This window comes from Phymastichus coffea, unplaced genomic scaffold, assembly GCF_024137745.1.
Source record: "Phymastichus coffea isolate CEN01 unplaced genomic scaffold, Cenicafe_Pcof_1.1 PCOF00118, whole genome shotgun sequence".
NCBI lineage: Eukaryota > Metazoa > Arthropoda > Insecta > Hymenoptera > Eulophidae > Phymastichus > Phymastichus coffea.
In genome coordinates, this window is record NW_026706929.1 from 594,154 (window position 1) to 622,125 (window position 27,972).

Sequence of the window (27,972 nt, forward strand, 5' to 3'; positions counted from 1 at the left end):
TGCGCGTGATATGCACTTTTCTCTGCCATGCTTGGCAGCGCACTCGGCCTCTTCGTTCGAAAACGCATCGTCGACTGTTCGGCGTCGACGCTGCAGCTTCGCTCGGGGCGTCCGCGAGCACGGCTCCGAGACGCTTTTCTGATAAGCACCTATCGCTATCGATAGGCGGCTCGACGCAAATATTAAGAAAGCTCGAGGAACCTCCAGAAAAACAGCTCATTATGCATTATCGCGGCGATAGCTGGCGATTGATTGGCGCGCAACGAGCTCGCGGCGATGCAACAAACGCGCGAACCGTTACGGTCGCTCGGCCGCGAGCCACCCGCCGCTCTCGAGCGCTTTCCCAATAGCACCAATTTGGCCGGCGAGTAACGAGCGCCGGTGCACTCCGGCGCAGAAACGCGCGTAGCCGCAACCTCGAATAATTGCTGGTCCGAAAGTAAAGTAAAAAAAGGCAGAAGAAGCAGAAAAAAAGAAACGGAAAGAAAAAGGAAAAAATGGAGAAAGAGAAAAAGCGCGCAGCTCGTGGCCCAGACTCCCCCTCTCGGCCGGCCGCGGCGAGGGGTTGCACGCGGCCGCCAGGCGGGGCGGTCTCTCGCGGCGGCGCGCCTGCGCGCCGCGGCCCGCCGCCCCCCTCCACCGCGCTCGCCGCTCCTTCTCTCGGCGGCTCGCGTCCTGTGCGCGCTCGCTTCCCGCCATGGCCGATGCGGGATGACACCCGAGCCGCGCCGAGCGGAGCCGAGCTTGCACGAGGGCCTAAACGCGGGCAGCTGCGCCACCGCCGACTGGCAGCGGCGGCAGCGCAGCAGCGGACCGGACAAAGAATATACGCGCCGCGCCGCGAGCGTACACACAGTCAGCGCGCGCGCAGCGAGCACGCCAGCCTGCAGCCCGCAACCAAAGGTACCTAGGTCCCGGCGCCGCGTCCGTCCCGGCGGACCGCGAGCCGCGGCCGCGGCCGGCCGCAGTGCCCCAGTGCCGCGGCCCTCCTCCGTGTGCTGTGTGTCTGTGCGCGAACAAGTGCGTCTGCTGCGCGCCGTCGGGGCCCCAGCACTCGGCCGTGAGACAGTTTATCGGAGCACCGAATCGCCGATCCGCCGGCCCGGCCGCGCCGCCGAGTCGCCGCTCTCTCGGCTGTCGGAGTGCGCGGCCCTTGAATTATTCGCCGCCGCCGCCGCGGCTCGCCTTGTTCTCTCCCGGCCGCGTGTGTCGTCGCCGTTTTTTTTCCTGCGCCGCGCGCACAAGGGACCGCGGCCGCCTCGAGATTCGGGCTCGATCGAGAACCTGCCGAGCCGAGATTTACGAGCCCTTCGGGCTCTTTCTCTCGCTCTCTCTGGCTCTCTGGCTCTCTTTGGCTCTCTTTGGCTCTCTTTGGCTCTCTCTCTCCCTCGCTCTGCTCCTTTGTTTTCGGCCACGGTGGCGGCGGCGGCGGCTGCGGCGGCGGCGACTGCGGCGGCGGCGGCAGCGGCCCGTGCACCAGGGAAAACCCGTGCGGACTTTAAATTGCTGGCAGATTTTTCGGAGCAGCACGTGTTTCTAAACACGCACCGAGCGTATATACATAGCCGCTGGCTCGCGAGAGTAAGGCGAGCAAGCGTGTTCGGAGCAGAGAGAGAGAGTGAGAGAGAGAGAGCCAGCGAGAAGGAGCGAGAGGGAGAGCGAGAGAGACGAGATTAAGGGAGCCGGAGAGCGCATGCGCGAGTGCGTGGGACCTTGAATCGGGCAGCCTTTGTCGCGGACTACGACACGAGGCCGGCGAAAGTGTACCCGAAGCTTTTTTTTGCTCCTCCACGCTGATGCCGCCGCCGCCGCCGCCGCCGCTGCCGCTGCCGCTGCCGTTGCCTCGCTCTCCTCCTCTTTTCACTGCGGGCTCGCGCGTGCTCTCGCTTTTTTCCCTCGCGTTGCCTGGATTTCTTTTTTCCCGTCCGCGCTGCACCAGATTCGAGGAGAGAAAGGGCTCGGGCTCGGGCGGCGTCCGCCGGCGGCCGCGGCGACCTTGGCACGCGCCGGCGGAAAGTGCAAGCGGCCGGCGGCGACAGCGAAAGCTGCCGGGCGCGCCGCGGCCGGCGACGGCTCGGATGCTGCGCCGGCGAAGGCGCACAACGCGACGCTGGCGTGGGAGCTTGCACGCGCCATCGGCCGATCGATATGCGTTGCCTATGGTGATCCGCTGGCAGCAGTCGCCGCTGCCACCGCTCGCGCGCGCACACTTTCAATTTCAGCCGCGGCTCCGGCCAATTTTCGGCCAATCTCGCCTATCGCCGACGCCGCCTCGAGCCGATTGCCTCAATGGCAGTGAGCGACGCGCGCGGAAGTCGCGCCTGTACTTTTTCTGGGCGCGAGAGCGTGGGAGTAGGAATCGGCAGGGTCGTAATAGTAGCCTTGACTCTCGATGTTATGACCACGGAGAGAGCGAGAGCCGCACGGCCTGTATACACGTACACGTATACAGGCCGAGAGCTGCAGAGATGTGTGCCGCGATGCGATTGGCTTGCCGTGTTTATACTTTCCCTGCTACTGCTTGCCTGCTACTCGCTTACACGTGCCCACCAATATATACATATACGTACATCCCATAAACATCGCTACTCTAATGAGACATTAACCGGCGATTCTTATCTCTTCTGTTTCAGATCGTACAAATCAACCGCCTTCTAACAAGCCACGTTAACCTCAAGTGATTTATATTTTTCTTACGAAGAGAACGTGCGAGAGAGAATATATTAATCGGTGTGTTTATATATTTGAGAGAGAAATTAACCAGAGCTTAAAGCGTTCGGCAAGAAACGAAGAAGAACAAGAAAAAGAAGAAGAAGAAGAAGAAGAAGAAACAGACGAGGACGAAGAAGAAACTTACAGCGAGCGAGTGTACAAAAGGGAAGTGCCAAATCAAAGCAAAGCAAAAAGTGACCGTAATTTTTTCTACACGTTGACTGTTGAATGCGCTACGCACCCGATACACCTCAACCCACGCAACCCAATACTCACACAGCCACGCGCACAGAGTCGACACAGCCTCCTCCGAAGACCAAAGAAACGAGCCATTTGTAGCAAGGAAAAGTGCATGGATCGGAAAGGGACCATCGCAGTCGTTCGTAGCCTAAACCTGTCGAGTACAAAAAGCACAGAGTGATAGCGAGAGAGAGAGAGAGATAGAGATAGAGAGAGAGAGAGAGAGAGAGAGACAGAGAGAGAGAGAGAGCGCGCGCGAGAGTGGACAAGTGCAGCAGAAAGTGCAAGAGAGAGGAAGAGAGAGGAAGCAAGATTGCCCTGACAGCAGCATGCGGATCCGCGAGTGCGCGTCGACGATTCGGCGGAAGGAAGAGTAGACGAGCGCAGCCACAGCCGCAGCAGCAGCAGCAGCAGCGGCAGCAGCGGCAGCAGCGGCAGCAGCAGCAGCAGCAGCGGCAGCAGCAGCAGCAGCGAGGCAGCCAGCGGCCGCGGGCAGCGACGGCCAGCGAGGCGACGCGGGCGAGCGCAGGGCGCGCGGCCGGCGCGGCGATGGGGCGCCGAAGATGAGCAGCGAGAAGGAGGCCGACGCCGCGGAGAGGGTGGCCAGCCACTCTCCGGCGGCGCTCGCGAGCGCGACCCCGGGCGCGGCGCCCAACGGCGCGCCCGGCAGCATCAGCGTGAGCCTGAACGGCGCCGCCGGCGGCCTGAGCGCCGCCGAGGTGGCCGCCCGGCACCTGCCCCCCTTCAGCAGCTTCGCCGTCGGCGACGTGGCCACCCTCGTCCAGATGGAGGGCTCCGCCTCGAGCCTCGGGCCCTTCACCAGCCTGTCGAGCGAGCTGCTCGGCTGGGACGGCGCCTACTACGAGGGCCTGGGCGGCCGGCTGCTCGACTCGCGCAACGAGCAGCTGCTCTCGAACCAGTACACGCGGCCCTGGGAGACCAGCGGCAAGCACCACCTGGACGGGCTGCCGTCGTTCGCCTCGCAGTTCGCCGGGCCGGGCCCGGGGCCGGACTCGGGCCAGGACCCGCAGCTGACCACGCTGACGCCGCTGTCGCCCGCCTCGATGTCGCACTCGCCGCCCGTGGCCGCGCTGCCCAGCTTCCACACGCTGGGCAACCCCGTGGCCATCGCGGCGCCGCAGCCGCAGCGCGCCGCGCCCGCCTACCCGGGCCTGGTCTCGGCCGCGCCCGCGGCCGTGTCGGCGCGCGAGGTGCTGCAGCAGCAGCTGGTGGACGAGCGGCCCATCCACGTGCTGGGCGGCAGCCCGCTGCCCTTCGTGGGCGCGCCGCACCAGCAGCCGCAGCACGCGGGCCCGCCGGCGCCGGCGCAGCACGCGGCCCAGATGCTCGTGCCCATGAAGCCCGAGTACCCGCAGCTGCACCACGCCAACTTCCAGAACCCCATGTCCACGGTGCTGGACTCGTCCTCGGCGTCGCCGGGCTCGCGCGTCGACGGCCGCAAGAAGGAGCGCCGGAAAATGCGCGCCGGCTCGATGGACGAGGCGGGCGCCGAGGAGGCGGCGCAGGGCCAGCAGGCGGCGGCGGCCGAGAGCAGCGGCCAGGTGGCCGCGGTCTCCTCGAGCGGCGGCCGCGCGCTCGGCCACCACCTGGGCGCCGGCGACCTCAACGACGACGGCTCGGGCCTCGGCGACAAGCCCGCGAAGAAGAAGCGCAAGCGCTGCGGCGAGTGCATCGGCTGCCAGCGCAAGGACAACTGCGGCGACTGCGCGCCGTGCCGCAACGACAAGAGCCACCAGATCTGCAAGATGCGCCGCTGCGAGAAGCTCACCGAGAAGAAGGTCAGTGCCGCGCGGCGTTTTCGCCCCTGCGCCCGGCTGAACTTGGCCCCGATACCGGCCTGCCGCGCGATACCGCGCCGAGACCGACGCCGCGGGTTGGGGTCACTGCTCTCCGCGGCCGCCGCTTCTCTCGTCGCCAATAAATCACCGATAGATAACGCCGCCCGATAGCGCGCTGTTTGCGAAATGCCGCTGCCGCGTAGATTAATCGTGCCTATGGAAATAAGCCGAGTCAACAGATACAGCGGCAATTAGTCATCGCGCCGGCCAAGGCGAATAAACTCGAGCGCGCGCGACCATCCGAGGGGCCCGCGGGGCGGCGGGAGGCCGGCGCTCCTCGCGGCCGAGTCGTTGAAAGCCTTTGCACGGCTCGGCGAAGGAGAGCGGGAAGGGCGCACGCACCGCGCACGCACCGCGCACGCCGCCGGCCGCGGCGGGCAGTTGGAAGGGCTCGATTATTGATCGAGACCTGTGCTCTCGCTCTCTCCGCGGCCGACACTGCGCAGAGACGCAGCGTGCACCGCGAGAGAGCGCCTTGGCGCGGCGCGCGCCAGCAAGTTCAAGGCGCGCGCGCTGGCGGAGCGGCGGGCCGCGCTCATCCCAATTTTTCGCGAACAAACAAATCAATTGTGCGCTCGCCGCTGGCGCTGACGCGATTCGACCTATGACTCACGCCGCGCGGCCGCTCTCGTTTCGTGCTCGGCTGCGGCTGCGGCGGCTGCGGCGGCGGCGGCGGCGGCGGCGGCGGCGGCGCGCGCGCGCGAAAATAGTCGTTTTCGATTCCAGGCACGCCGCGTCATCCTCGGGCAGCATCCTCGCGTCACGTCCTCGCCCGGCATTGTTATGCGAGCGCTTTGTGCGCGGCGAGGCGCCCTTAATTGCCGCCTCTCCGGGCGCGCGGCCGGGCAGCCAGGCGAGTCTATCTGGGGTCCGGGGGGCCCGCGATATTCGTGCGCTGGGTCGTTGCTCTCGCGAGGCCGCGGCAGCTGCCCCGCCGATCGGCGCGCTCCCAATTGTGCGCCTGCCAGTACCGAACAATGAGCGCCGCGCCGTCGACCCGCGATAACCTCCCGAGTCGCGCTTCGATATCGGTTATCGTCCGGTCGGCTGCGTTGTGCACGTTGTTAATGAACTTTCGCGATACGCGCGCGCGCGACATACAGATGCGCCAGCTCCGGCGCGGAGCCCGGTAACCGTACACTCCGGATCCTCTTTCTCGGATCCCACTTTCATTGGCTTCCTCGGGCCGCGCGCTCTCGCCTGCTCGGCCGCTCGGCCGCTCGGCCGCGCGCTCTCGCTTTCAATTCGATTTATCGAGAAACCCAAACCGAAGCCCAGCCCTCGAAACTGCAGCCGTAGTCTTCTTCGCTTACACGCAATTATTCTTGGGCCGCGCTCGCGGAAAGCGCAGCCGGCGCGACGTCGGCAAGCCGAGATTTGCCCCTTGCCCGCCAGCGGCGCAAACGGTAGCGCGCTCGCTCGGAGAGGCCACTGATACGCGCGAAAGCTCGCTCCGCTGCGGATTACCGCGCGCGGCCCTTGTTTGGACTTGCCGCGGCGACGCGCGCGCTAGGCAACGCTCGGCTCGGACAGATGGACGATTAACATACGCGCGCCGAGAAAAAGGCAAACACGGCCGGCGCGTCTGCGAGCGCGGAGGCCGCGGGGCCAGGTGAACGAACGGCCGCAGTTGTTGCCGATCGCGAGTAATTGCCGGGAGGGAAGGAGCCGGCGAAACGGGAGGAGAAAAGCACGAGCAGCGATAAAAAATGGAAAAGCGGCAGGGGCGAGAGCGGCCGAGCGGAGGCGCGTGTCTGCGCCATAACGAAAGCGAAATTGGGAGTCAGTGGCTGGCGCTGGCGGAGGAAAGCGCTGCAGCCGCGCTCGATATATCGATTTGCCGCCCCCACTTTCGCTTCCTGCGCGCGGAAGCAGGACTGTGCGCGGCGTGTAGCGGCGCGAGTGCGGTGGCGGCTGATGACTCATCAGCGGCACGCACAGCCTCCCTCTCTTTTCGCACGTGCAACCGGCGGCCGCGCACCACCGCCGGCCGGCGCGACCTCTCGCTCGGGCTCCAGTTTTGCCCGCGACTGTACCCGCACCTATCGCCTCGTTTTTCGAGCGCGCACCAAATAATTACGCGCGGGAATTCGCCAAGGCCGAGCGGAAATTGACGCACTTGCCGTTACTGCTGCTGCTGCTGCTGCTGCCGCTTGCCAATCCAACCGTTCCTTCCGTTGCCACTCGCGTTGCCGCCTTTTTCTTTGCTCGCTCTCTCTCTCTCTCTCTCTCTCTCTCTCTCTTCGCTCGAAAAATGTGCAGTAGCTCAGGTAAAAAGCCCTCACAGCTGTCCGACAGCTGCTCCCTTGTCCATACACACGGGCGACGAGGCGCGGCCGTCGGCGGCGACGAGCGGCCGCGAGGAGTACAGCTCGTCGGGCCGTCTTCGCGAGGTCGACTCCAACAGTGAACGTCTCTCGACCGGCTCGGCGCCGAGGCCAGTCGGAAGCGTTCCCCGCGAGAGCCGCCTGGAGAATACTCGGTCGCCACCCTTCTCCCCGACGTGCGCTAAATCATAGCGCGGAAAATCGTAAAAAGTCGCAGTCGTGGAGTCGTGCCTCGGTGTCTGTCGCACATGTGCTCCGCTCTCCCCTCGACAGCTCGCTCTCTCTCTCTCTCTCTCTCTCTCGCTCGCTCGCTCGCTCTCTGCAGCTAATCCCAATTATACGCGTGACCATTAGTTTTATTCGTCTTGCCGGGAAAATCGATATGCTTAATTACGGTGCATTTGCATCGGCGAGGAAGAAAAAACAGGCGAAAGTAAGGAAGAAAGATTGATCACCGCGAGCGACCGGAAGCTGCCGCGGCCATCTTGTTTGTACAGTTGCCATGGTTACCATGGAGCGAGAGAGAGAGAGCGCGAGAGAGCGCGAGAGAGAAGGAGCAATTGGTGCGCGCTGCATGTGCAAGCAGAAGCAACCCCCAGCGAGCTCCACTCAATTTTTGATTTTAGCTTTTTCGAAATTTACGATTGCCGCGCCAGATGGCGCGCTCGCCTTCTCTCCCGGCGCAGCTTGGCGGAGCGCGACGTCTCGATTAATCGGATTAGCCGATGCCTCCCCTGTGTGTAGGGACGATTTGCGCGCGCGACTTTCACGCCCCGAGATTCCGCTGCGCCCTCTTCGCTTCTCTCTCTCGCTCTTATTTTCGCTCCCCGGGGACTGAAAGATATAGCGGCTGCAGATCGGCGCAGCTTCTCGGTATTTAAAGGAAAGCCGAGTTGACACGTGCGCGCGCCTGACCTCCAGGACTTTTGGAAACAATCTGGAGCGAAACGAGAAGCACGTGTGGAGGAAATCTACTTCCTCCGGCAGCGAGTCGCGCGTCGCCTCTCGTGGCAGGGCCTCCGAAAGACGCCAGCTGCAGGCGCATTTATACAACGGCGCCCGATCGCCGACTCGTTAAAGTGGCGCGTTTCTGCCGTCGGCAATTAACGCTGCGCGCGAGCGCCAAAGGAAAGCGAGGAGAGCATTTAATTATCGGGGTTGACTCGGCGCGGCTCGGCGCGGCTCGGCGCGGCTCGGCGGCACCGGTCCATTTCACGCGCAGCGGGCAGCTGCTCGCGCATTGTCCTGCCTTTTCCGCCGGTCGGCCGCGTACCTGCGGGCTCGTTTTCCGAAATCGATCGCGCTCGGCCATTGTCCGGGGCCAGGAGCGCACGTCGCTCGCTCGAGATTCGCCCGAGGTTCGTCCGAGGTTCGCTCGAGATTCGCCGAAAATTCGCGCCCAGTCGAGAGGCCCGAACTGCCGGAGCGAGCGCGAGCACGAACAATTCCACATCGGGAAGAATGTAATTCAGTGAATGGGCCGCTGCGCGCGCTCTCGACCGTTATATAGCCTCGCACGACACAATGGGCCCCGACGGATATTTTTATAGCGATTCGCGCAGCTACATCAACACGACCGGTTTTTCACGCGGCGCATCTGCCGCGCGCGGCACAAATTCATCATCCCAGCTGATCTCTGGCCGTGACACGACCTTTAGCGGGAGAAAAAAACCGAGAGAGAGAGAGAGCGAGAGAGAGAGAGAGAGCGAGCGAGCAAGGGAGCCGAGAAAAAGAGAACGAGAGAAAAGGGGAAAAAAAAGAAACGGAGGAAAAAACGGCGGTGCGAGCCGGCGGAGGCAGCGCGCGCGTGAGCACCGCGCGAGAAGATGTAACTCGATGATTGCGGCTCTGAAACAAAAGAGCTCCTATCAATCAATTCCGCGCGAGCGGACAATTCTAGCCGGGCGGCCAGTTATCCGACGACTCCGCGCCAGATTGCATTAACCTACAGACACAGATTCGCCGGCATTCGCCAAAGGATTAGGCCGGCGACGGGAGTTTCGGGCTGTGACGTGAGCGAGCCGGCGATTATCGCCGACGGGAGAGACGGGCCGCGCTGAAAAAAATTGTGAAGCGCTCCGCGCTGCGCACGGCATCACGGCATGGGGGCCTTAAGCGACGGCAATTGCTTGGCGCGTACAAGCGTTGATTTTTTTTAACCAGCCTGATGTCTGATAACGCGCTTGCGTCGCTTCAGCGGCTTTTATAATCAGAGCGGCGGTTAACAGGTTTTATGAACCTGCAACGGTGGACGGAAGCGCCAATTTGTCGGGCTCATTCGCTCCACTTCCTCTAGCGCTCGCTCTCGACGCACTGCACTTTCGGCCAAGACGACAATTGATTAGCCGGATAGAAAAATCCTGTGGGAACGCGAGCCAGGACGGGGCAGCGATCGGCAGCCGCGAGCGAGGCGCGGCGACCTTGACACCCGGGCGAGCGCGCGGGCGACTGACCTACAAACGAGAGGGAGCGAGCGCCGGGCGTCGCGCTGCACCGGAGCCTTCTCCGGCGGCGTGGGCGCTGAGGGACCGAGCCGCGCCAAAACAGAGGGGCGTCCCGCGCCGCGCACTCCCCCAATATCGCATTAAGATATCAAATGGCCTTCCGCGTCCCGTAGCGTGCTGCTCGCTCTCGAGGCGGCGCGTGCTCGCTCTCCGCGGACCCTTTTCACTCTCTCTCTTGCTCGCTCGCTCGCTCCGCGGCTCTCGCCGGCGCAGACCGTGCGGCGGCGGCGGCGGCGGCGGCGTCGGCGGCGGCGTCGGCGGCGGCGTCGGCGGCGACGGGATCGTAGCGCCGCCGGGCCACCGGGGGGATGGGTGAGCCGCCCGTGGGGCATGAATGAGCGAGAGATCCCTCCGTGCGCGCGAGCACGAGGGTCGTCGCCTGACCCTCCCGAATCCGAATCTCTGGCTGTCGTTAGGCCAGCACCCCCGCCAAAACAATAACAAGTCCACGTGGACTGGCGGGCCTCGCACGTGCGCGTCCGGCCGTGGCGAGCCGGCCGCGGAGCGCGAGAAAGCCGTTGCGCCGCGGCTTCGGCACCTGTCGGCGCGCCTGCACATGCCCGGCGTCTCGCTGCCGATGCCTATCGAGCCCTGGCCAGTGACTCGGCTCGCATCTGCCCCGCGCGTCCGCTTTGTCGTTATGTACTCCTCCGCCGCGGCCTCTCGATGCGACGATAAGGCGCTCCGCGATACGCGCCGATCGGAAGCCCTTGTCCGCCAAGGAAATTGCCGCCCAGGCCGCCTGCGCCGAGCGTTTCCCCTCGCGCTCGCTCTCTCGACCCACGAGCTGGCCCCATCGCTGTTCAGCGTCCCACTTGCCAGGCCAATTGTCGAATTTCGGCACCGTGCCCGGCCAGTCCGCTGAGATACCGCGCGCGGCCGCGAATCAAGTGCCTCGGGATCGTTCCGTTTGATTGCCGTGAGCGTCAGCTGCTCGGACCGTTGATACTCGCCGAGCGATGGAAACGTTTTCCTTCGGTTATCGTAGCCACTGATAGGCCAACAGCGCCGAGATATACGCCCGCGCGGCTTTTTTATCGACGAAGGCAACGCGGCAACGCGGCAACGACGCACCACGCGATCAGATAGAGAGAGGCTCGAACGGACTGGAAACACGACGCAGGCGAGAAAAGACCGATGGATTTGGTCGCAATAATAATCGACGCCGCCGCTCGCGTCGAAAGCTAACGAGAACGGGGGACAAGGGCGTGGGAATGGACGCGGAAGCGAAAAGAATGGGCGAGCGGCGACGGCGGCGGCGGCGGCGGGAGGGGCTGCACGAGAAAAGCCGGCTGAATCGATTAATCAGCCAGCGGCGAGATCGCGCGCGATTCGACGGGAGAAGGCGCGCTCGAGAGAGCGGATAGCCGGGATGCGCGACGCTACCGCCGGCGAGGCGTGTGCGTCGTGGCCGACCGGGAGTTGCCTGCACGCGGAGCGAGAGAGAGAGAGAGAGAGAGAGAGAGAGAGCAGGAGCACGCGCGTGCCCTTGCGCCGGCACGGGGTTGCCGCAGCGACGGGCCGAGCCGAGCCAGCTGCAAGGCGCCCAAGCGCGACCGCCGACCTACGTACTCGGAAACGTTGTAAAAATAATTATCGAAGCCGTTAGCCTGCCGCGGCACTGACGCGCAGAGGCGAATACTAACTTTTTCGCCGAAATACGCCTCGGCGCGGCGCGGCGTCGCGCGCGCGATCGATCGGGCCCGGGCGCCGCGCGAACCCAGCCTCGCTCGCGAGCGCCGACGTGCGGGCGTGCTCCCGACGGGCTCCGCGATCGCGACGCGAGGAGCCGGGAAGAGCCGGAGCCGCGCGCCGGCGGCCGCCGCTGTTTCTGCTGTTGTTGCAACTGGCGTTCTCGCTGCCACTTTCTAATGGGATCGCAACGGCTCTTTACGTCCGCCGACCATCTGTCGCTGGTTGCACGGCGCGTGCACCTATATACGAGTCGTCGTGTGCCCGAGCGCGTATATAATATATCTACATCGAGGCAGCGATCGCTCTGTCGAAATTAAAGTCGTCAGCCGCGAGCGATCGTTGCCGCGAGCGCAGCTGCGTGGAAAAGCGAGACGGTCCCGCGGCAGATGCATCGGTTTTCCGCTCGGCGCGCCGCCAGCAGACTACTAACATAATAAGCCGCCGCAGCGTTAATGGAAACAACGCACGCCCGGCCGTCTTGTTTGTTTGAATTGTCGCTGCCGACTGCGCAGAGGCGCGACGGACGACGATGGAGCTCGCGACCGAACTCTGGCCAGCGCTGCCCGCCGAGGCGTCGCACTCGGCGGCTGTTAATGACTCGCGAAAACAAAGCGCTCGCGCAAACTCTCCTGCGCGACGCCACAGCCCCTGCCTGTCGAGCGTGCACTCATCGCGGGCAGGTAGGTTGGTAGGTAGCTAGGTCGTGCAAACCCGTCGTCGCCCGCGCAATTAACCAATGCTCGCACGCACTTTATCGATTTTCTTCTTTGACGCTGCTCATCGGCCTGCTCCTCTCTCTCTCTCTCTCTCTCTCTCTCGCTCTCCTCAAAATGTGGAGCAAGCGCGCGTTTACGCGTGAACGCTCTCGCGCTGCGCAATCAACCGAGCAATTTTCCCATCTCTGCGTCGACGGACCTGCCGGCTGGCTCGCGCGGCGATAACTCCGCTCGGGCGTTCGTGCCGCGTCGCGCGAGTGGACACCGGGCCGCGAACGCGGCTGTCGCCTTCCTCGGGACTCTCGAGAGCGATCGCGTCGGGACACGCGTGGTCGGTAAGGTAACTCCCGTAGTGCGCGCGCGTTCTCTCTCTCTCTCTCTCTCCCTCCCACGGCGGGGCAGTTTTTCGAAAGAGAGCGCCACCTTTCGCCGCCACCGACGCGAGCACGCAGATCCCTGCAGCGCGCCGTGCCGCGCTTTCGTATGCACGTCGCGTGCGTCGGTACTTCCCTGTCGTCGATATCTCTTTGCCCTCCGCGTGCCGCGCGGCGTTTTCTATTTTTTTTGCCGCGCGACGATAACCGCGCGCCGAGGCCATCGGCCGTGTGCGCGAGCACTCGTACGGCATTTCGAAGGCTGTTATTGCGGTGCGGAAAAAAGTCGCCTATGGCTATGTTTTTATTGGGGCTCCTATTAACGTTAACGAGACCGATTGTCCATGGTTATTCGACAGCAGCGAGGCCCGTCGCGATAAGCGCGGCTCGGACCGCCAACGCGAGCTAACGATTGCTTGCTTCTTGTTGCAGCATCTGTACCACCTGCAGACCGGCGAAGGAGCTTACAGGGAGCGAGGCCGAGGCCGAGGAAAGGGCACCACCAGGGTAAGCGCAGCTACCATATCTTGGCATTTTCCGGCCACGTTGCGCTCGACCGGACGAGCGCCAAGCTCGAGTCTGATCAAACTCGATTGTTCCACTGGAAAATGAGAGCACGTGGGGCACTCCGGGGTGCCGAGGCGCCCACTCGCATCTGGCACTCGGCCGCGCCGCCTCGCATCGACGAGCGAGTTTGAGAACTGATATTAAACAGGGCGCTATTGATCGGCCGGGCGAGCGAGCAGCCACACGGGCGGGCCGTGCTCCGCGCCGCCAGCCGCGCCAAGTGATATGCCGCTTTGACATTCGCCGTCACACTTTTCGCCGATATCGCCGAGTGCTTGGGCAATCGGAGCCCGGCCGAGCGGCTCGTGCGCATCTCGCGTACTGCCGAACACCGTTAGACGTGCGAGCGCGCATCCACGCCTCGGCAGCCCGACCAAAGAACCGCCGCGCGCGGATAGCGGTCTCGAAGGGGAATTTCCGCAATCCGATCGAGGGGGAGGAATCGCGGAGCGCACGATTCATTCGGAACGCTGCTAGGAGCGAGCGAGCGAGCTTCGGCTGGGCTCGAGAGCTATCTAATCATAACCCACTTAGATAGCCGTGTAGCTGGTCAGGAGCAAGATAAGGTGCGCGCGGCGCTGCTCTCGAGACGTTTCCGTGGCGCGTTATCGCCGCCGAGAGAGCGACTCCAAGTGTTTACGAGCTGCACTTGACGTGTCGACGTGGTCGTGTCTGCCGAGTCCCGAGGGGATCTCGCAGCGACGACGACCCCAGCTCCCCGGCAACTTGTTGCCGCGTGATGGCCGCGGCGGTGCACGCACGCACGCACGCACGCACGCACGCGGCTCGACGTCGCGGACGCTGGCTCGGTGACCGAGCGAACGCCGTCGCGTGCATGAAAGCGCTGGCGACAAAAGGAGTTCGGGCGCTGGCGACCTCTGCGCTGGGTTACGCCATGGCTATGAGTGCGGCGAGGGGAACGAGCGAGGAAGAGAGAGAGAGAGAGAGAGAGAGAGAGAGAGAGAGAGAGAGCGCGCGCGAGCGAGGGAGTGAGTAGAGGGGACGCGGCGGGCGAGGGAGAGGACCTGGAGGGAAGAGCGATGCTCCGACGGCGACGACGCCAGTGACAATCGCGAGCGCCTCGCGCCCGACGAAACGAAAAGTGCAGCGGTAAGTGGTCGCGCGAAATCGAAAGGTGCGCGCCGAGGGCTGGGGCCGCGGGCGGCGAGGAAAGCGCGCGGGCATCGGCCGACGCGCGGGAGGGAAAAGCGAGGAGGAGGAGGCGACGAGCGCGCGCGGAAAGACACGAGGCGCGCCGAGGCGCGCGTACCGCCGCCGACACCAGACGACCAGCGGAAGAAGCGCCGCGGCTCTCAGTCGCGAGAAGCGCCAGCAAACGGTGAGCACGTGTGGCTGCTGCAGCCGAGCGCGAGCTGCGATCACTGGCTGCAAGCGGACGCACGCTATAGCTATATCGGCCCGGCCGAGGCCTGCCTGGTCGTGTACGCACGGGTGTGGCGCCCAACTGCCGCGAGCCGCCGCCGCCGCCGCCGCCGCCGCCGCCGCCGACCGTGAGTTCTGCTCCGTTCACTCTCGCTGGCCGTCGGCCTCGCCGTCGCGGCGTTGCGCAATCCCTCGCCCGGACCGCCGCGGGATTCGGGTCACGCGCGGCCGCCTCTTATCGGCCGCCGTTCCCGTGTTTCTCGCCGTGCGCGCAAGCTCGCCTGCTCGCCGACGCCGACGCGACGACCCCTTGCTGCAGCGCTCTATTAATAGCGCTGTCGACTCCATTTTCCGCGGCTGCACACGTGCTACCGGAATCCGCCTCGAGCCAGTGCAGCCCGCCGACGATCCACGTCGGCGCGGGAACGGACAATGCGACGCGGCGCTGCGCAGCGGCGGCGCCGAGCTCGCTCGGCCGCGCGCGTGTGCGCGTTCGAAATCCGGAGCGGAGGTCGCGCGCGAGCGCGAGTGCAGCGAGGGGCGGCGGGCGCGAGAGTGAAATGACCGCCGCGAGGCCGCGCGGCGCACTCGAGCGACGGCCCGGCCGGGCGCCTCGGGCTCGCGCCGACCGGTGCGCGCACGTGCTCCCAGCGATGATTGACGCGAGAATGGGATCCGGCGGCTTTTCCTCCGCTCCTGGCCATTCACGCTTGGCTCGATCTTTTCTGCCGATAGGCGCAGCCGCGGCCGGCCGAGCCTCGGCGCTTTCGCTCTCCGCGAGAGAGGAGACGCGCCGACTATTTATAACGGCGCGCGCTGCCGCGACCTCGCGCGCCCGAGCGGCGCGGCTGGCGCGCGCGAGTCGGCCACGCGGCCGAACAAAGGCCCATCGGCGACGCGGCCTGACCGGCCCGACGCGGCCTGCCCTCGCTGTTGCAGAGCTACCGCAAGATCGCCCGGCAAGTGAGCACCCCGGACTCGGCGCCCCAGGGACTGGGCAGTCCGCAGCCGACCTTGGGACTGCAGCAGCCGGCCACGCCGCAGACGCCCCAGCCGCAGGCCCAGCCGCCTCCCCAGCAGCCGCAGCAGGCGGCCCAGCAACAGGCGCCGCAGCCGCAGCAGCAGCAAGCGACCCCGCAGAACCTGGACCCGATGCAGCAGAGCAAGGACCCGCTCAACTCGGTGGTGGCTCAACAGACTGGCCCGCTGCGGAACGGCAATCCCGCTCCGCCGGTCGTCTCCATGGTGAGCTCTCGTTCTTCTGTGCACCGCGGTCGCGAGCAACGAGCACGAGAGGCGACAGACGGTCCAGATCGAGTCGGCATTCGGGGCGGGAGGGGGGATGAACTTGAAGCTTTCGCTTTCGCGCGAAAAAAAGCTGCGGAAGCGAGCAGCGGCAGCAGCAGTAGCAGCGGCTTTGGGACGCTGGCTGGCGCGCGTCGCTTCCTGTTCCTCCTGCGGGTATTGATTCGCGTCGAGGGCGGTCACCGCCCCCGCGTGTCTGCCGCCGGTCTACCCCTTCCCTTTCCTCCTTTTCTGCACCGCCGGCAGCCGCTTGACTATAGCTCGCGGCCATTTCCACTCAAGTGCCTGCCTCGGCGCTCGAGGGGCCGGCGCGGGCCGGAGCTCGGCCGAGCCGCTGCTCGGATATGCCACTGACCGCGATCCCGCTCAGGGTCGCACTGATCCTCTTCCCCCCGCCCTCGGCCGGCCCGTCTCGCCCCGATCCGAACACCGGTCCTGGCGCCGTTATCGAGTTGATCGAGACTCACGCTCTCGGGGCACTTGCGCCAATTCCAGTCGCCAGGAGTGATGCCGTTCTACGGGGACAGCGGCACGGCCTTCCGGCCGACCGCGGGCTTCGGCAACGCCGTCTGGCACCAGGGCGTCTCGGCCGTGGGGGCGGTCGCGGTCGAGCCCGCGCCGGCCCCGTGGCCGCCACAGCAGTTCATACAGCAGCTGCCCCCGAACCAGATCGACGAGCTGAGGTACCACCCGCAGTACAGCACCGCCGCGCCCTACCACCCGCAGACCGGTGAGTCCCCGAGCGACGTGCCCCGGAGACCGTGCCAACCGCGCTGTTCCGCCTTTCAGTTGCCTACCAGCAGCAGGCCTTCATAACGGCCGACCAGTCGGCCTTCCAGCGGGCGGCCGGCGCCTCGGGGCAGTACGCGATCACGGGCCAGTCCTCGCCGCTGGCCCCGTCGCCCGCGCAGCAGCCGCAGCAGCAGCAGCAACAGGCCCAGCAGCAGCAGCAGCAGCAAGCGCCGCCGAGCGCGCCCACGACGGCGCCTCAGCGGCCCTTGAACGGCCAGTACATCGATTCTGTCCAGCAACCGCCTGGCCAGCCCAGCCAGCCGCAGTACGACAGGCAGGACTATGTGAATGGCTATCAGCAGCAGGTTAGCTGCCGAACAATCAATCTCTCTGACTTCTAAGTTAATACGATATATCCATTATACATTCGTATTTTGTCGTAGTACAGTTGATTATGTGTGTTGCAAAGTTCATCACCACTCTTTCTCTTTGTTTTTCTTTTCCATTCGATCCGATTCAACGGGTGCATTCATTACTCTCCTAGTCATCTGTAATCTTGCAGTGTAGTACTACTCTCTTTCGTTTTGTTCTTCCATCTCTCTTCATTCTGCAATTACGTACTAGACCTCGCTACTTGTTGTCATCTAGTTGATAACGAATTAAGTCCTAACCTCGCTGTAAAGTACATGTTGTTTTATTCGATTGTTAAGACGTTGCTTTGATCAAGATTACGATTACTCGATAAAATTCGAATGTTGAACATCGATTGAAGTAATGCACGTAGTAATTGCGTAGGAGGTATGAACCATGTCTTATTTCCGCGTCAAGTTACGCCAGCTAAAGCCTCGAGTTCAAACTTCCTCCATAAGTAATATCTGATGCGTGCAGTTTTTGGATGGTTCTTGAAAAAAATAGAAACGCTTGCAGAGACGACTGCATGAGAGTTTCCGCAAGCGAAGAAAAGTTAGCCGACCGTCGCTCGGTGCTAATTGACTGATTGCCGATGCGATTGCAGGACATAACAATGGCCCCGCCAGCCTCCACGACGCCCAACAGTCGAAGCAGTTCGGTGCACATGGAGGTCCAGCAACCCCAGTCAGCGCAGAACCAGGCGGCGCCGCAGCCAGGCGACACGCAAGTCAAGGGCTTCGCAACAATTGCCGCAAACAGTGTGTCGGGAAACGAGATGCCTGGGTATCCACTTCAACCGGGCCCACAGAGTTTACACAGCTCTAACGGATACCCAGGCTACGTAGAGATGGGCCAACAGCAGCAGCAACCACCACCGCCATCGCATAGTCAGTGGCAACAGGTCTCCGGTGCTAATCCACAGAGCATCTGGTCCGAGACCAACAGCATCGCTAAGATGCAGTCTGTAAATAACGTGATCTCTTGGTCAGATTCGAATACCCAGCAGCAGCAGCAACAGCAGCTCAATGTAAAGCAATCGAATGAGCAGCAACAGCAGAACATGCAGATGCAGAATCAACAGCAGGACATGTCGAGGCCATCGAGCCACATGAGCTGGGACAGCAACAGCGTCAAAGATCAAACACCTCACACGCCACAGTCATGGTCTGAGAATATGGACGGACAGCAGACCTCGCAGTCGCAGACCAACTGGCCAGGTCACAGTCCTAGCATGCGAGACAATCAGAATCCAAGACTGACGCCTTCCGCCCAGCAGCAGCAGCAGCAGCAGCAGCAGCAACAGCAGCAGCAGCAGCAACAACAGCAGCAGGGTTGGCCACAGCACTCTCCAAAGATGCCGGACCATCACAGCGCGCCCCAAAAAAATCCGCGCATGACGCCCGTGCAGCACAACTGGCCGCAAACTAGTCCGGAAATGCAGCAACAGCAGAGCTCAGCTCAGCAACAAAACCCACGACTAACGCCCTCGGCTCAGCAGCAGCAGCAGCAGCAGCAACAACAACAGCAGCAACAGTGGCAACAGCAGCAGCACCAGCAGCAGCAGCAGCAAACAAAACTCGAGCCCAATCCCAGATTAACGCCCTCGAATCAGATGTCCTGGCCAGATACGCCAACTAGTCAACCCAACTGGTCGCCCAGCAGCATGAAGAGCGATGGCAGCCAACAACAGCAACAGTGGCCTGACTCACAGCCCAGTCCTAGACGGACTCCGAGTCACCAGCCCGCCGTCTGGCAAAGCCAAAGTGCTCAAGAAAAGATTGAAAGTCAGATGAGCTGGTCGCCCAAGCCCGAGAATCAGGTCAACTGGGGCCAGCAAAATACCAAGCAAGACATACAAAATTCAGGGGAGAGACTTATGTGGCCACAGCAGCAGCATCAGCAGGCTTCGGAGCCTAACAAACAGAACGGTTACCCAGAAACTCAGGAATCTCAAGATAGCATGTACCCGCAAAATAATCGTGTGAATTTGAACAGCCGTTTGAAGTCGATGATTCTGAACAAGCAGCAGCAGCAGCAGCAGCAGCAGCAGCAACAACAACAGATGCAGAATCAAATAAGCCAGCAGAATCAGCAGGTTCATCATCAGATGCCTCCACAGCACACGAGCAACGGCGACAGCTCGAACAGCGACGCGTCAACCGACAATCGGTTAAGAGAGTCACACGAGAACGCGGACAAGTATCAGAACAAGAGAAGTGATCAGCAGCAGCAGCAGCAACAACAGCAGCAGCAGCAGCAGCAGCAGCAGCAGCAACAACAGCAGCAGCAACAGCAGCAACAGCAACAGCACCACCACCACCATCACCACCAGCATCAGCAGCAGCATCAGCAGCAGCACCAGCAGCAGCACCAGCAGCAACAACAGTATGTGAATCAGAGCGGGTTGATGGCAATGAGTCAGAGCAACGAATCCATGACCGGTAATTTTTTATTGCATAGCCACCACCCTCGGGCCAATAATTTGCCCGACGGTGGTGGCTTATGGGAATGGTCATCGGATGGAGGATCAAACGCTGGCATGAACAACAGTGCCCAAATGTCGAGTATCGACAACCTGATAAATTTTACATCACAGAAAAAAGAGACTGATAGAGTTTTAGGCGCGCGAAGCAATAATTTAGATAACAGGAGCCCATGGGATCTCAACTCTGCCATCAAGCCGGGAAATCAGAATATCGACAATAAAAACTTTCAGCAGAGATTGTGCATCGACTCGGAGCTTAGCAAAAAGACTGCGGATAATAATCAATTTAGCCATTCGTCTGGTAGCATCACCAAGGAGCACAAGTCCAAGTTGACGAAGCTTCATACTCTTGCGGAAGTGCAATATGATTCGAACCAAAAAATCAAGCAAGAATACCCGGTGTCGAACAGCAGCGACGATCTGACCACGCAGCCGACGTCCATCAAGCTCGAGGCCGACAACCGCGACACAGCAGCAGAGTCCAGCTACAAGTTCCGGGGTGACGGCGGCCCGGCGAAATTGGCCACGGGAGTCGGCTCCTGGTGTTGTCGGCGAGGAGGTACCGAGCAGCCCACTCCGGAACACCTGCGCGACGGATGCTGCCAAGGCCTCCAGACGCGCGACGAGTTCTCGGAGGACTCCACGCAAAAATCCGAGGTGAAGAACGAGGGCGAGTCGCGGCCCGGCTGCGGTGCCAAGCTTCAAGATCATTTGGACAAGCTGAAGAACAATGTGAGGACCGAAGTGCCCGACTGCGATTGCTTCACCTCCGACAAATGTGAGTTGCACCCACAGTTGTATGTACCTCGCCACACTAACTCCATTGAGCAATCACACTAACCATCATGCAAACGTAGATGCTGAATGTCAAAGTCGTAATAACACTCCAAATAAAAAAAAGCAAATAAACAAACAAACAAACAAACAAACAAACAAACAAAGCAAATATGTATGTAGAGCGACGACAAAAGCATAAATCCATGCCGAACGTACGCAGCTTGCCTAGATGTCGCGCGTCGAGAGAAACATTTGTAGTGGCGCTAATTGTCAATGTAACGCTCCAAAGCTCTCATTTTCAAAACCAACGTGTCCGTTCTTGTGCGCGTAGATGTATGTGTGCGTGTCCATGATATAAATGTATAAAACGTAACGTAAACCAAAAGGTCCGCCGGAGCCTGGCTCCTACTACACGCATCTCGGCGCCGCGCCAAGTCTAGCCGACCTGCGCAACGACCTCGAGAAGAGAACTGGTCTAAAAGGCACTGCTATTAGATTGGAGAAGGTCGTCTATACCGGTAAAGAAGGCAAGACTACTCAGGGTTGTCCTATGGCCAAATGGGTAAGCAAGCCTCCCTCCGCAGCTTTTGCCCGCGAAAGCAAGCCGTCATTGTCAGTCTGCCTGTTCCGCAGATAATCCGACGTTCTAGTCTGGCGGAGAAGATTCTGGCAGTGGTGAAGCACCGCCAGGGCCACAAATGCTCCACCGCGTGGTTAGTCGTGGCAATGGTCGCTTGGGAAGGAGTTCCTAGTCACGAAGCCGACCGTTTGTACTCGGTGCTGACCCACAAGCTCAACAGGTTTGGCTTGCCAACTACGAGGAGGTGCGGTACCAACGAACCCAGAACGTGCGCCTGCCAAGGCCTCGATCCTGACTCCTGCGGAGCAAGTTACTCGTTCGGATGCTCTTGGTCGATGTATTATAACGGTTGTAAATACGCGAGAAGTAAGACTGTCAGGAAGTTCCGATTATCCGTGAGATCTGAAGTGAGTATGGGCCAGATGTGCGGGTGACGCGACTGCCGAGCTCTGCCAACTAAATCGCTCGATCTTTCCTCGCAGGAACAAGAGGTCGAAGAGCGGATGCACGTTCTGGCGACTCTGCTGTCTCCCTTGTACTTGAGCCTCGCTCCCGAGGCTTTCAACAATCAAACGCAGTTCGAACGGGAGGCCAGCGAGTGCCGGCTGGGATTCAAGCCGGGCAGACCATTTTCCGGCGTGACAGCCTGCTTGGACTTTTGCGCCCACTCGCACCGGGACCTGCACAATATGAATAACGGCTGCACGGTGGTAAGCATCCTTAGCCTTGGTAAGCGTCTGGTCCTGACGGACGAACAGGGCTCACGCTCCCATCGTTTCTCGACAGGTGGTCAGTTTGACGAGACATCGGTCGCTCGCGAAACCGGACGACGAACAACTGCACGTGCTACCACTGTACATCATGGACGACACCGACGAGTTTGGCTCCAAGGAGGGACAAGAGGACAAAGTGAAATCCGGTGCGATCGAGGTTCTGAAAAAGTGAGCGACTGTCAGCAGACCCGCGAAATGGTGCCTGGCGCCTGTTCCAATGCAAACGTCTGTTCTCAGATATCCGTGCGAGGTGAGAGTTCGCTCGGTGCCGTTGCAGCCCTGCAGACGCCACGGCAAGAAGAGAAAGGAGGACGAGGCCGACGCGGCCAGCAACAAGAAAGACCTGAAAAATCCAGCGGAGAAGCTGGTCGAGGCGAGCAGACCGGCGATGTATCAAGATCCGTCGAGGCCAACGCCGCAGTTGACCCACGAAATGGCCACGATGCTCGAAGGCATGGACAGCCAGCTGCAGAGCTCGCAGGTGTCGTCGACCGTTCTCGACAGCCCCGTGTCGATGTACCAGGGCTGGAACTACCAGAACGAGCAGCAGTGGAATCGGCCGGGCTGGCTCGACCAGCGCAAGAGCAACTGGATGAATCCATGGGCGGACTACAGCCCGTTCGGCGGACTGGATCGCGAGATCAAGGTAGATCCGGACAGCACCAGCCTCGACGACTCGAGGCCCAAGAGCACCACGCTGTCCCAGGACGCGTACAGGCCGTCCTCCAGGAGCCTGCACGGCGGCCAACATCCCGGCGAGGAGCTGGTGAGCAGGGCGGCGGGCTACGGGCACCTGCCACGGGGACACGCCGTCTCACCGAGGAGCACGCTGTCGAACACGCCCTCGGAGTCCGCGTACTCGACGCCGCCGAGAACCGGCCCGGCCACGCCTCAGGACCCGAGAATCGTATCGCCTCGCAGCTCCGGATACTCCTCGGTCCCGAGCGACTTCAACATGGCCACGCCGTCACCGAGGAATTACCAACACTCGCACGACAGCCGGCAGTCCACTCTGTCCCCTCGCGTCGGATACTCGAATTCGTCGGCCAGTCTGGAGAGCCCCCAGAGGACTCCGCCGAGGAGTGGCCAGCAGATGTTCGCGGCGGTCGGCGCCGAGGCCGCCCGTAGAAACCAGTCCCCGAGCGCACACCTGCTGCGAAGCCCGGGCTTCGGCGCGCCCGAGAGCGGCTTCCTGGCCGAGGTCGCCGCCGCCGCGCCGCCAAATCCAAAGTTCGGCCCGCCGATGCAGCAGCAGCAGCAGCCATCGGGAGCACCGACGATCCAAGGGAGCGCGGCCTCGGCCGCCCCGACGAATCCCGGATACTTCTCGCAGAGCACGGCTTACGCGCCCCTGGGCTCGGCTTACGAGCACCCGAGCGTCGACAACCATCTGGCGAACGCGATAGACCAAAAGGCGAGGGTGGGCTTCAACTCGTTCAACAACCCGGCCGTTTCGACCGAGCAGTCGAACTGGAGCTCGCTGAGCTCGTGGGGCAGCGACCACCTGAAGAAGCCCCTGCAGTTGCCGTCGCACAACGTCCACAGTCCATCCTCCAAATTGGAGTACGGCAAGTCCCCCTGGGACGACAGAACGCAGCAGTCCGACTCGTCGAAATCGTCGTGGGACTCGCCGAGCGAGCCGCCCTCGCCCTTCAGAGTTCCTAAAGGAAGGCCGCCCTCGAGGACCACCCCGAATCAAAATCCATCCTCGGACTCGAGCAACTTCCAGAACACGGTGCCGAAGCCGTTCCTCAAGCCCCACGAGCCCAACAAGAGCGGCGGCTCGTACTCCGAGAACCAGAGCCAGAAGATAGGCCAGACCCACCAGCGGAAGGAAGGTAGGCGAGCGCGTGGAGGTGGCGCGCCGGACGACGAGCGGGGCATCAGGCGCACCGTCGCTGTTGCAGGTTTCTACCAGGAGGCCGCGAGGGCGGAGCTCGCGAGCCAGAACCCGAGCCTGAGCTGGGCCGAGGCCGAGATGAAGCAGGTGCAGGACCTGCACACGCACGCGATGAGCGGCCTGGCGCACCCGGCGTTCCCGCAGTACGGCTACCCGGCCTACCCGGCGGTCTTCGACAAGTCCTACTCGAACTCATGGGACGGCTACGGGTACAACGCCGCGTACGGCCAGCCGCACCCGCCGGCGGTGGGCGCCGAGTTCGCGGGCCCGGCGGCGCAGTTCTACCAGCAGCCGAAGCGCGAGGCCTGTTTCCCCGGCGCGCAGTACCCGTTCCAGAACGTGGCGGCGCCGTACCAGGCCCACCTGAACGCCGGCTGGCCGCGCTGGGACCTGTACGGCGCGGCGCCCTACTTCCCCGTGCTGCCGGAGCCGCCGCCCAAGGCCGAGCCGCTCGGCGAGGTCGCCGACTACACCGACAACGAGGAGTGCTTCAAGGACGCGCAGATGGGCGGCGTGGCCATCGCGCTGGGCCACGGCAGCGTGCTCTTCGAGTGCGCCAAGCAGGAGATGCACGCCACGACGGCGCTCAAGCGGCCCAACCGGCTCAACCCCACGCGCATCAGCCTGGTGTTCTACCAGCACCGCAACCTCAACCGGCCGCGCCACGGCTGGGACGAGTGGGAGGAGAAGATGCGGCTGCGCAAGCTGGGCCTCGGCGCCGCGCCCGCGGCCGCGGCGGGCGGCGCGCTCGGGGGCCCGGGCGCGCCCGCGGCAGCCAGCCCCGCCGGCGCGGGCCCGCAGGAGGCGCCGCTGCCAGTTCCTCACGTGCCGAATGTGCCGAGCTCCCAGTTCATGATGCGCTCGCCCACCTACACGACCATGACCTGGACGACGCTCTTCCCCATGCACCCGTGCATGATCACCGGTCCATATCAGGAGGGCGGGGCCATCGGCTGACTGCAGGCCAAGGGCGCCTCGCCCGGCTAGCCGTAGCCCGGCGTCGCCTGGATTTTATACGTACCTAGCGTGCTCCCGACGAGGAGCTGCCCCGTCAGAGGCTAGCCATTACACGTCTATACTTATACGTACCTATGCATACACTTGTCCCCGACCCCCCCCCCCTCTCTCTCTCTCTCTGCCTCTCTCTCTCTCTCTCTCTCTCTCTCTCTCTCTCTCTCTCGCTCTCGCTGTTGCTCTCTGCCCCCGCACACGGGCACGCGCGCGCACGCCCTCGGCCGTCCGGCCGTGCGAGCGTGCCTTCTAGCGATCAGCCTAGCTCTAGACCTATTGTCTACTGATAGTTCCTGGGTTCCACCGTACTACCCATACCATTTTATTTGCGTGACTTTCATTACTGGTATCTTGATTCTTTCGTCTGTTCGATTCGGCGATGCTGCGCCTGGCGCGCCTGGCGCGACCAGCCAGCGCAACGATTATTGACGCGAGCGATCCAGACACTTTCCTTAGTAGTCTTTTAATGTGACGAGCGAACGCCCTGCGCATCGATCAATTTGACGAGCTCGGTCTATCCAATTAATTTGTATTATTTGAATATTTGTACATATTAGGTGACATTGCTTTCCAATCAATTCTCACTTTTTCCTTACTCATCTATTTTTATACTCGCGTACTTTGTGACACTGAGCTTTCTCGGCAAAGAATAGTTATGCGGCGACAAAGTCTATCGATAATTTATTTATTACAACTTGCCCCTATCCCGTACTGCCCGCAATCCCGTTGCCCCTATACCTTCTTCTAGTGAACTATAAGCGATCTACAATTTAGGTACACTGATGATTATTAGGAATAACGACGTCAACCGGTTGTATGAAAACTTTTATATTGGTATGTTTGAAGGCGCATGGGTTCGAGGAAGACTTCTTATTAATTTTCTTTTGGAAGAAACTGCATGTAAATTAAAGATGTTGAGGCACGATTAAGAATAATCATTGAGCGGTCAGCCTCGTGCCCGAGCCAGAGTATTATAAGAATCATTAATATATTATTCATGATTATCGCATACAATAATTAGTAGTATAATCTATTTTAACTGATTATTTATAAATTAAGTTTTGGAAGAGTGTTATGTACTAGTATTGTAACGTTTGAAGCGGCGATTCACGGCAGAATGTTGTACAAGTGGCGCAATAATGTGTAATAAAAAGCGACACTTGTGTAAATCAGTCGCCTTGAATCCAATTGGGGCTGCGGCCCGGCATTTCCAATACCTACGACTGTCACAAGCGACGTCCCAAAGGAAGTTGTTGCGAAATTAGCGCTCATTCCGCAAAAGCCACCACGGCGTCTTCTCTTAATATTCTTAAAAGTCTATTCCGAATTTCTCTCTTGTTAGCTAAGTTTCACTGCAACACGTGCATGCATACACTCACGCACACACTAACACGCGCACACGCACGCACGCACGCACGCACGCACGCACACGCACACACACACACACACACACACACACCTTCAGTTGTTCTTCCTTCTTTGAACATCACTCTATTGTAAGAACAAACGAATATTTCAAATTAAAATAATAATTTTTCTCATTTTTTACTTTTGTTCGTTTTATTTTCTTTTATCTCATTTAAAGATCATACTATGAACCTTTTATAAATATTTATACGATATGACAAATTTATATATAAAAAAAAGAAAAAAAACTAAAAAAGAAACTCGAATATAAACGTACGTACGTATATATTTTTTCCTGAAAAAGAACGTCTGATAGAATCACTAATACACGCGAGTCTGAGTGATATGACTTTTTATGCAATGAACGTCAATCAACTTTATAAGAATATTGCTGCGCAGTGAATAGTATTCACTTCAAACTATACTCACGTCAAAGTGATGTAGAAATTTTTAATTGCAAAAACCGTGTTCCTTCTTTGTCAAAGTAATGGTGTTTCTATTAGATCTTTTACTAAGGAAAAGCAACCCACAGTACAACTTTGACCATCAATCGCATTTGTGAAGATGTGAATCCATACATCGATTCGTCATTTAGATTTTGAATGAAGCGAGAAAAAAATCAAATAACGAGGCGATGAGATATTATTTCTATTTAGTTTTGTTTTATTATCTCGATGTGGAATGTACAAATATATCTCAAGAACATTAACAAAAAAAGAAACTTGATTTATTTCAAATGTATAGTTTTGAATAACTTTTATGATTTTGTGATAAATCTTTTATATGCTATTGTGACTTTCGTTTAATCATAACATTGCATTGATGAATTATAGTTTTTGTTGTGGATAATTTATATATCGAACTGAAATGATTATTTTTTGAGTCATTCGGAGTGTTGTTAACTATTGTGGAAAACACTGCCATAATTCCAAAAGACAAAGTGAATAAATATTGTTCTACCAATTTTTATACGTGATTATTCATGGCGAATATGCTCGAAATGACGCAAAAATAAAAGAACAATACAATAAACACGATATTAAAAATGCGATGATGCCAAAATAGTGTTAAAGTTCATATTTAGAAAGTAAATAGAAAGAATACTTGTAATAATTATAGCGAGTTTATCGAAACTAAAGTCTTTAAAGGATGAGAAAACATTGAAAATGATTATATCGAGATGTATGGAAAATTTAAAAGAAAAGAACAAGTGAGGAGACTTAAAAGTTATGATCGAATAGGACGATATGAATGAATAGTAAAGAGAGAACAACGTTGAAAATGTATTTTTTCTTCCAATGCCAAAAAGATACCATTTTGTTTTGTACGAAAAAGGTCGATGAAAAATGCCATAAAAAAAGGAAAATTTAACTGGTAGCGTAGAGAACGTATGTAAGTGTATTATGAATAAAGAACATTCAATGTAAATGTCTCGTGAAATAACTTGTCCGCCTTATAACGAAACAGAAATACTACAGTAGAAGAAAAGAGACGTTTGTAGCGTGAGTAAACTAGTTAAATAAAACACGTACTAATACCATGACAGTGTTGCATTCAATACTACTATATCACAGTATGATGTCGCATTATTAAATTCATTCTATTACTTTAAACCTTCCTTGAGCACAAGGCCAAATTTCATGGATTTTTTCAAACGACTGATGCAAAGATAACCTTGTATAAAAATCACACTCGTGTCTGTACATAATAACAATCACAAAGAGAATATTTCGTATTTCTTTTACGTAGCATCAAATCATTTTCAACCGAATCAAAAACTTCTTTGTGTTGTTTACGTTCTGGGTTTGTGTTGGAAGAACGTAAAGTTGAATACCTATAGATGCCATATTTAGGTACTCGGCAATACTCCATAGAGTTTATTGCGTTTGAACAAAAAAACAATGTATAAATAAAGAGAGAGAGAGAGAGAGAGAGAGAGAGAGAGAGAGAGCGAGAGAGAGAGAGAGAGAGAGAGAGAGAGAGAGACAGGTAGATAGAGAGAGAAGGAAAAGACATTAAAAGCAATCTGTCGAAAGACTCAACTAAGATAAACATAAAAATAAATCAGTTTTTATCGTTGCGAGTAGGCACGCCATCATGTAGTTGCGGACGTCGGAAGAAAAAAGTATGTCCAAAACAATTACTGAAAAAGAGAGATATTTATGTGTTAGAGTGCTTGTACGTGCGAGGATGAGAGTAATGCGAACCTATTGC

At 59.4% G+C, this 27,972-nt stretch overlaps 1 protein-coding gene across 4 annotated transcripts; it reads left to right on the forward strand.

The window, feature by feature from the left end:
- The first annotated feature begins 773 nt into the window (after positions 1–773).
- On the forward strand, positions 774–27,972 carry LOC131671081 (methylcytosine dioxygenase TET). 4 transcript variants are annotated; one of them, XM_058947232.1, is made up of 13 exons: positions 774–903; positions 2,634–4,751; positions 12,860–12,934; positions 15,317–15,622; positions 16,178–16,412; positions 16,472–16,779; positions 17,430–20,088; positions 20,474–20,649; positions 20,721–21,074; positions 21,150–21,377; positions 21,454–21,608; positions 21,678–23,278; positions 23,348–27,972. In XM_058947232.1, exons 2-13 carry the CDS (start codon positions 3,516–3,518, stop codon positions 24,295–24,297), a joined length of 8,283 nt encoding a protein of 2,760 aa, XP_058803215.1. In that variant the 5' UTR covers positions 774–903; positions 2,634–3,515; the 3' UTR covers positions 24,298–27,972. The 4 variants fall into 4 exon arrangements, with proteins under 4 accessions (XP_058803215.1, XP_058803216.1, XP_058803213.1 ...); XM_058947233.1 differs by having other exon boundaries at positions 2,634–3,610; positions 3,686–4,751; positions 21,678–27,972; XM_058947230.1 differs by having other exon boundaries at positions 21,678–27,972.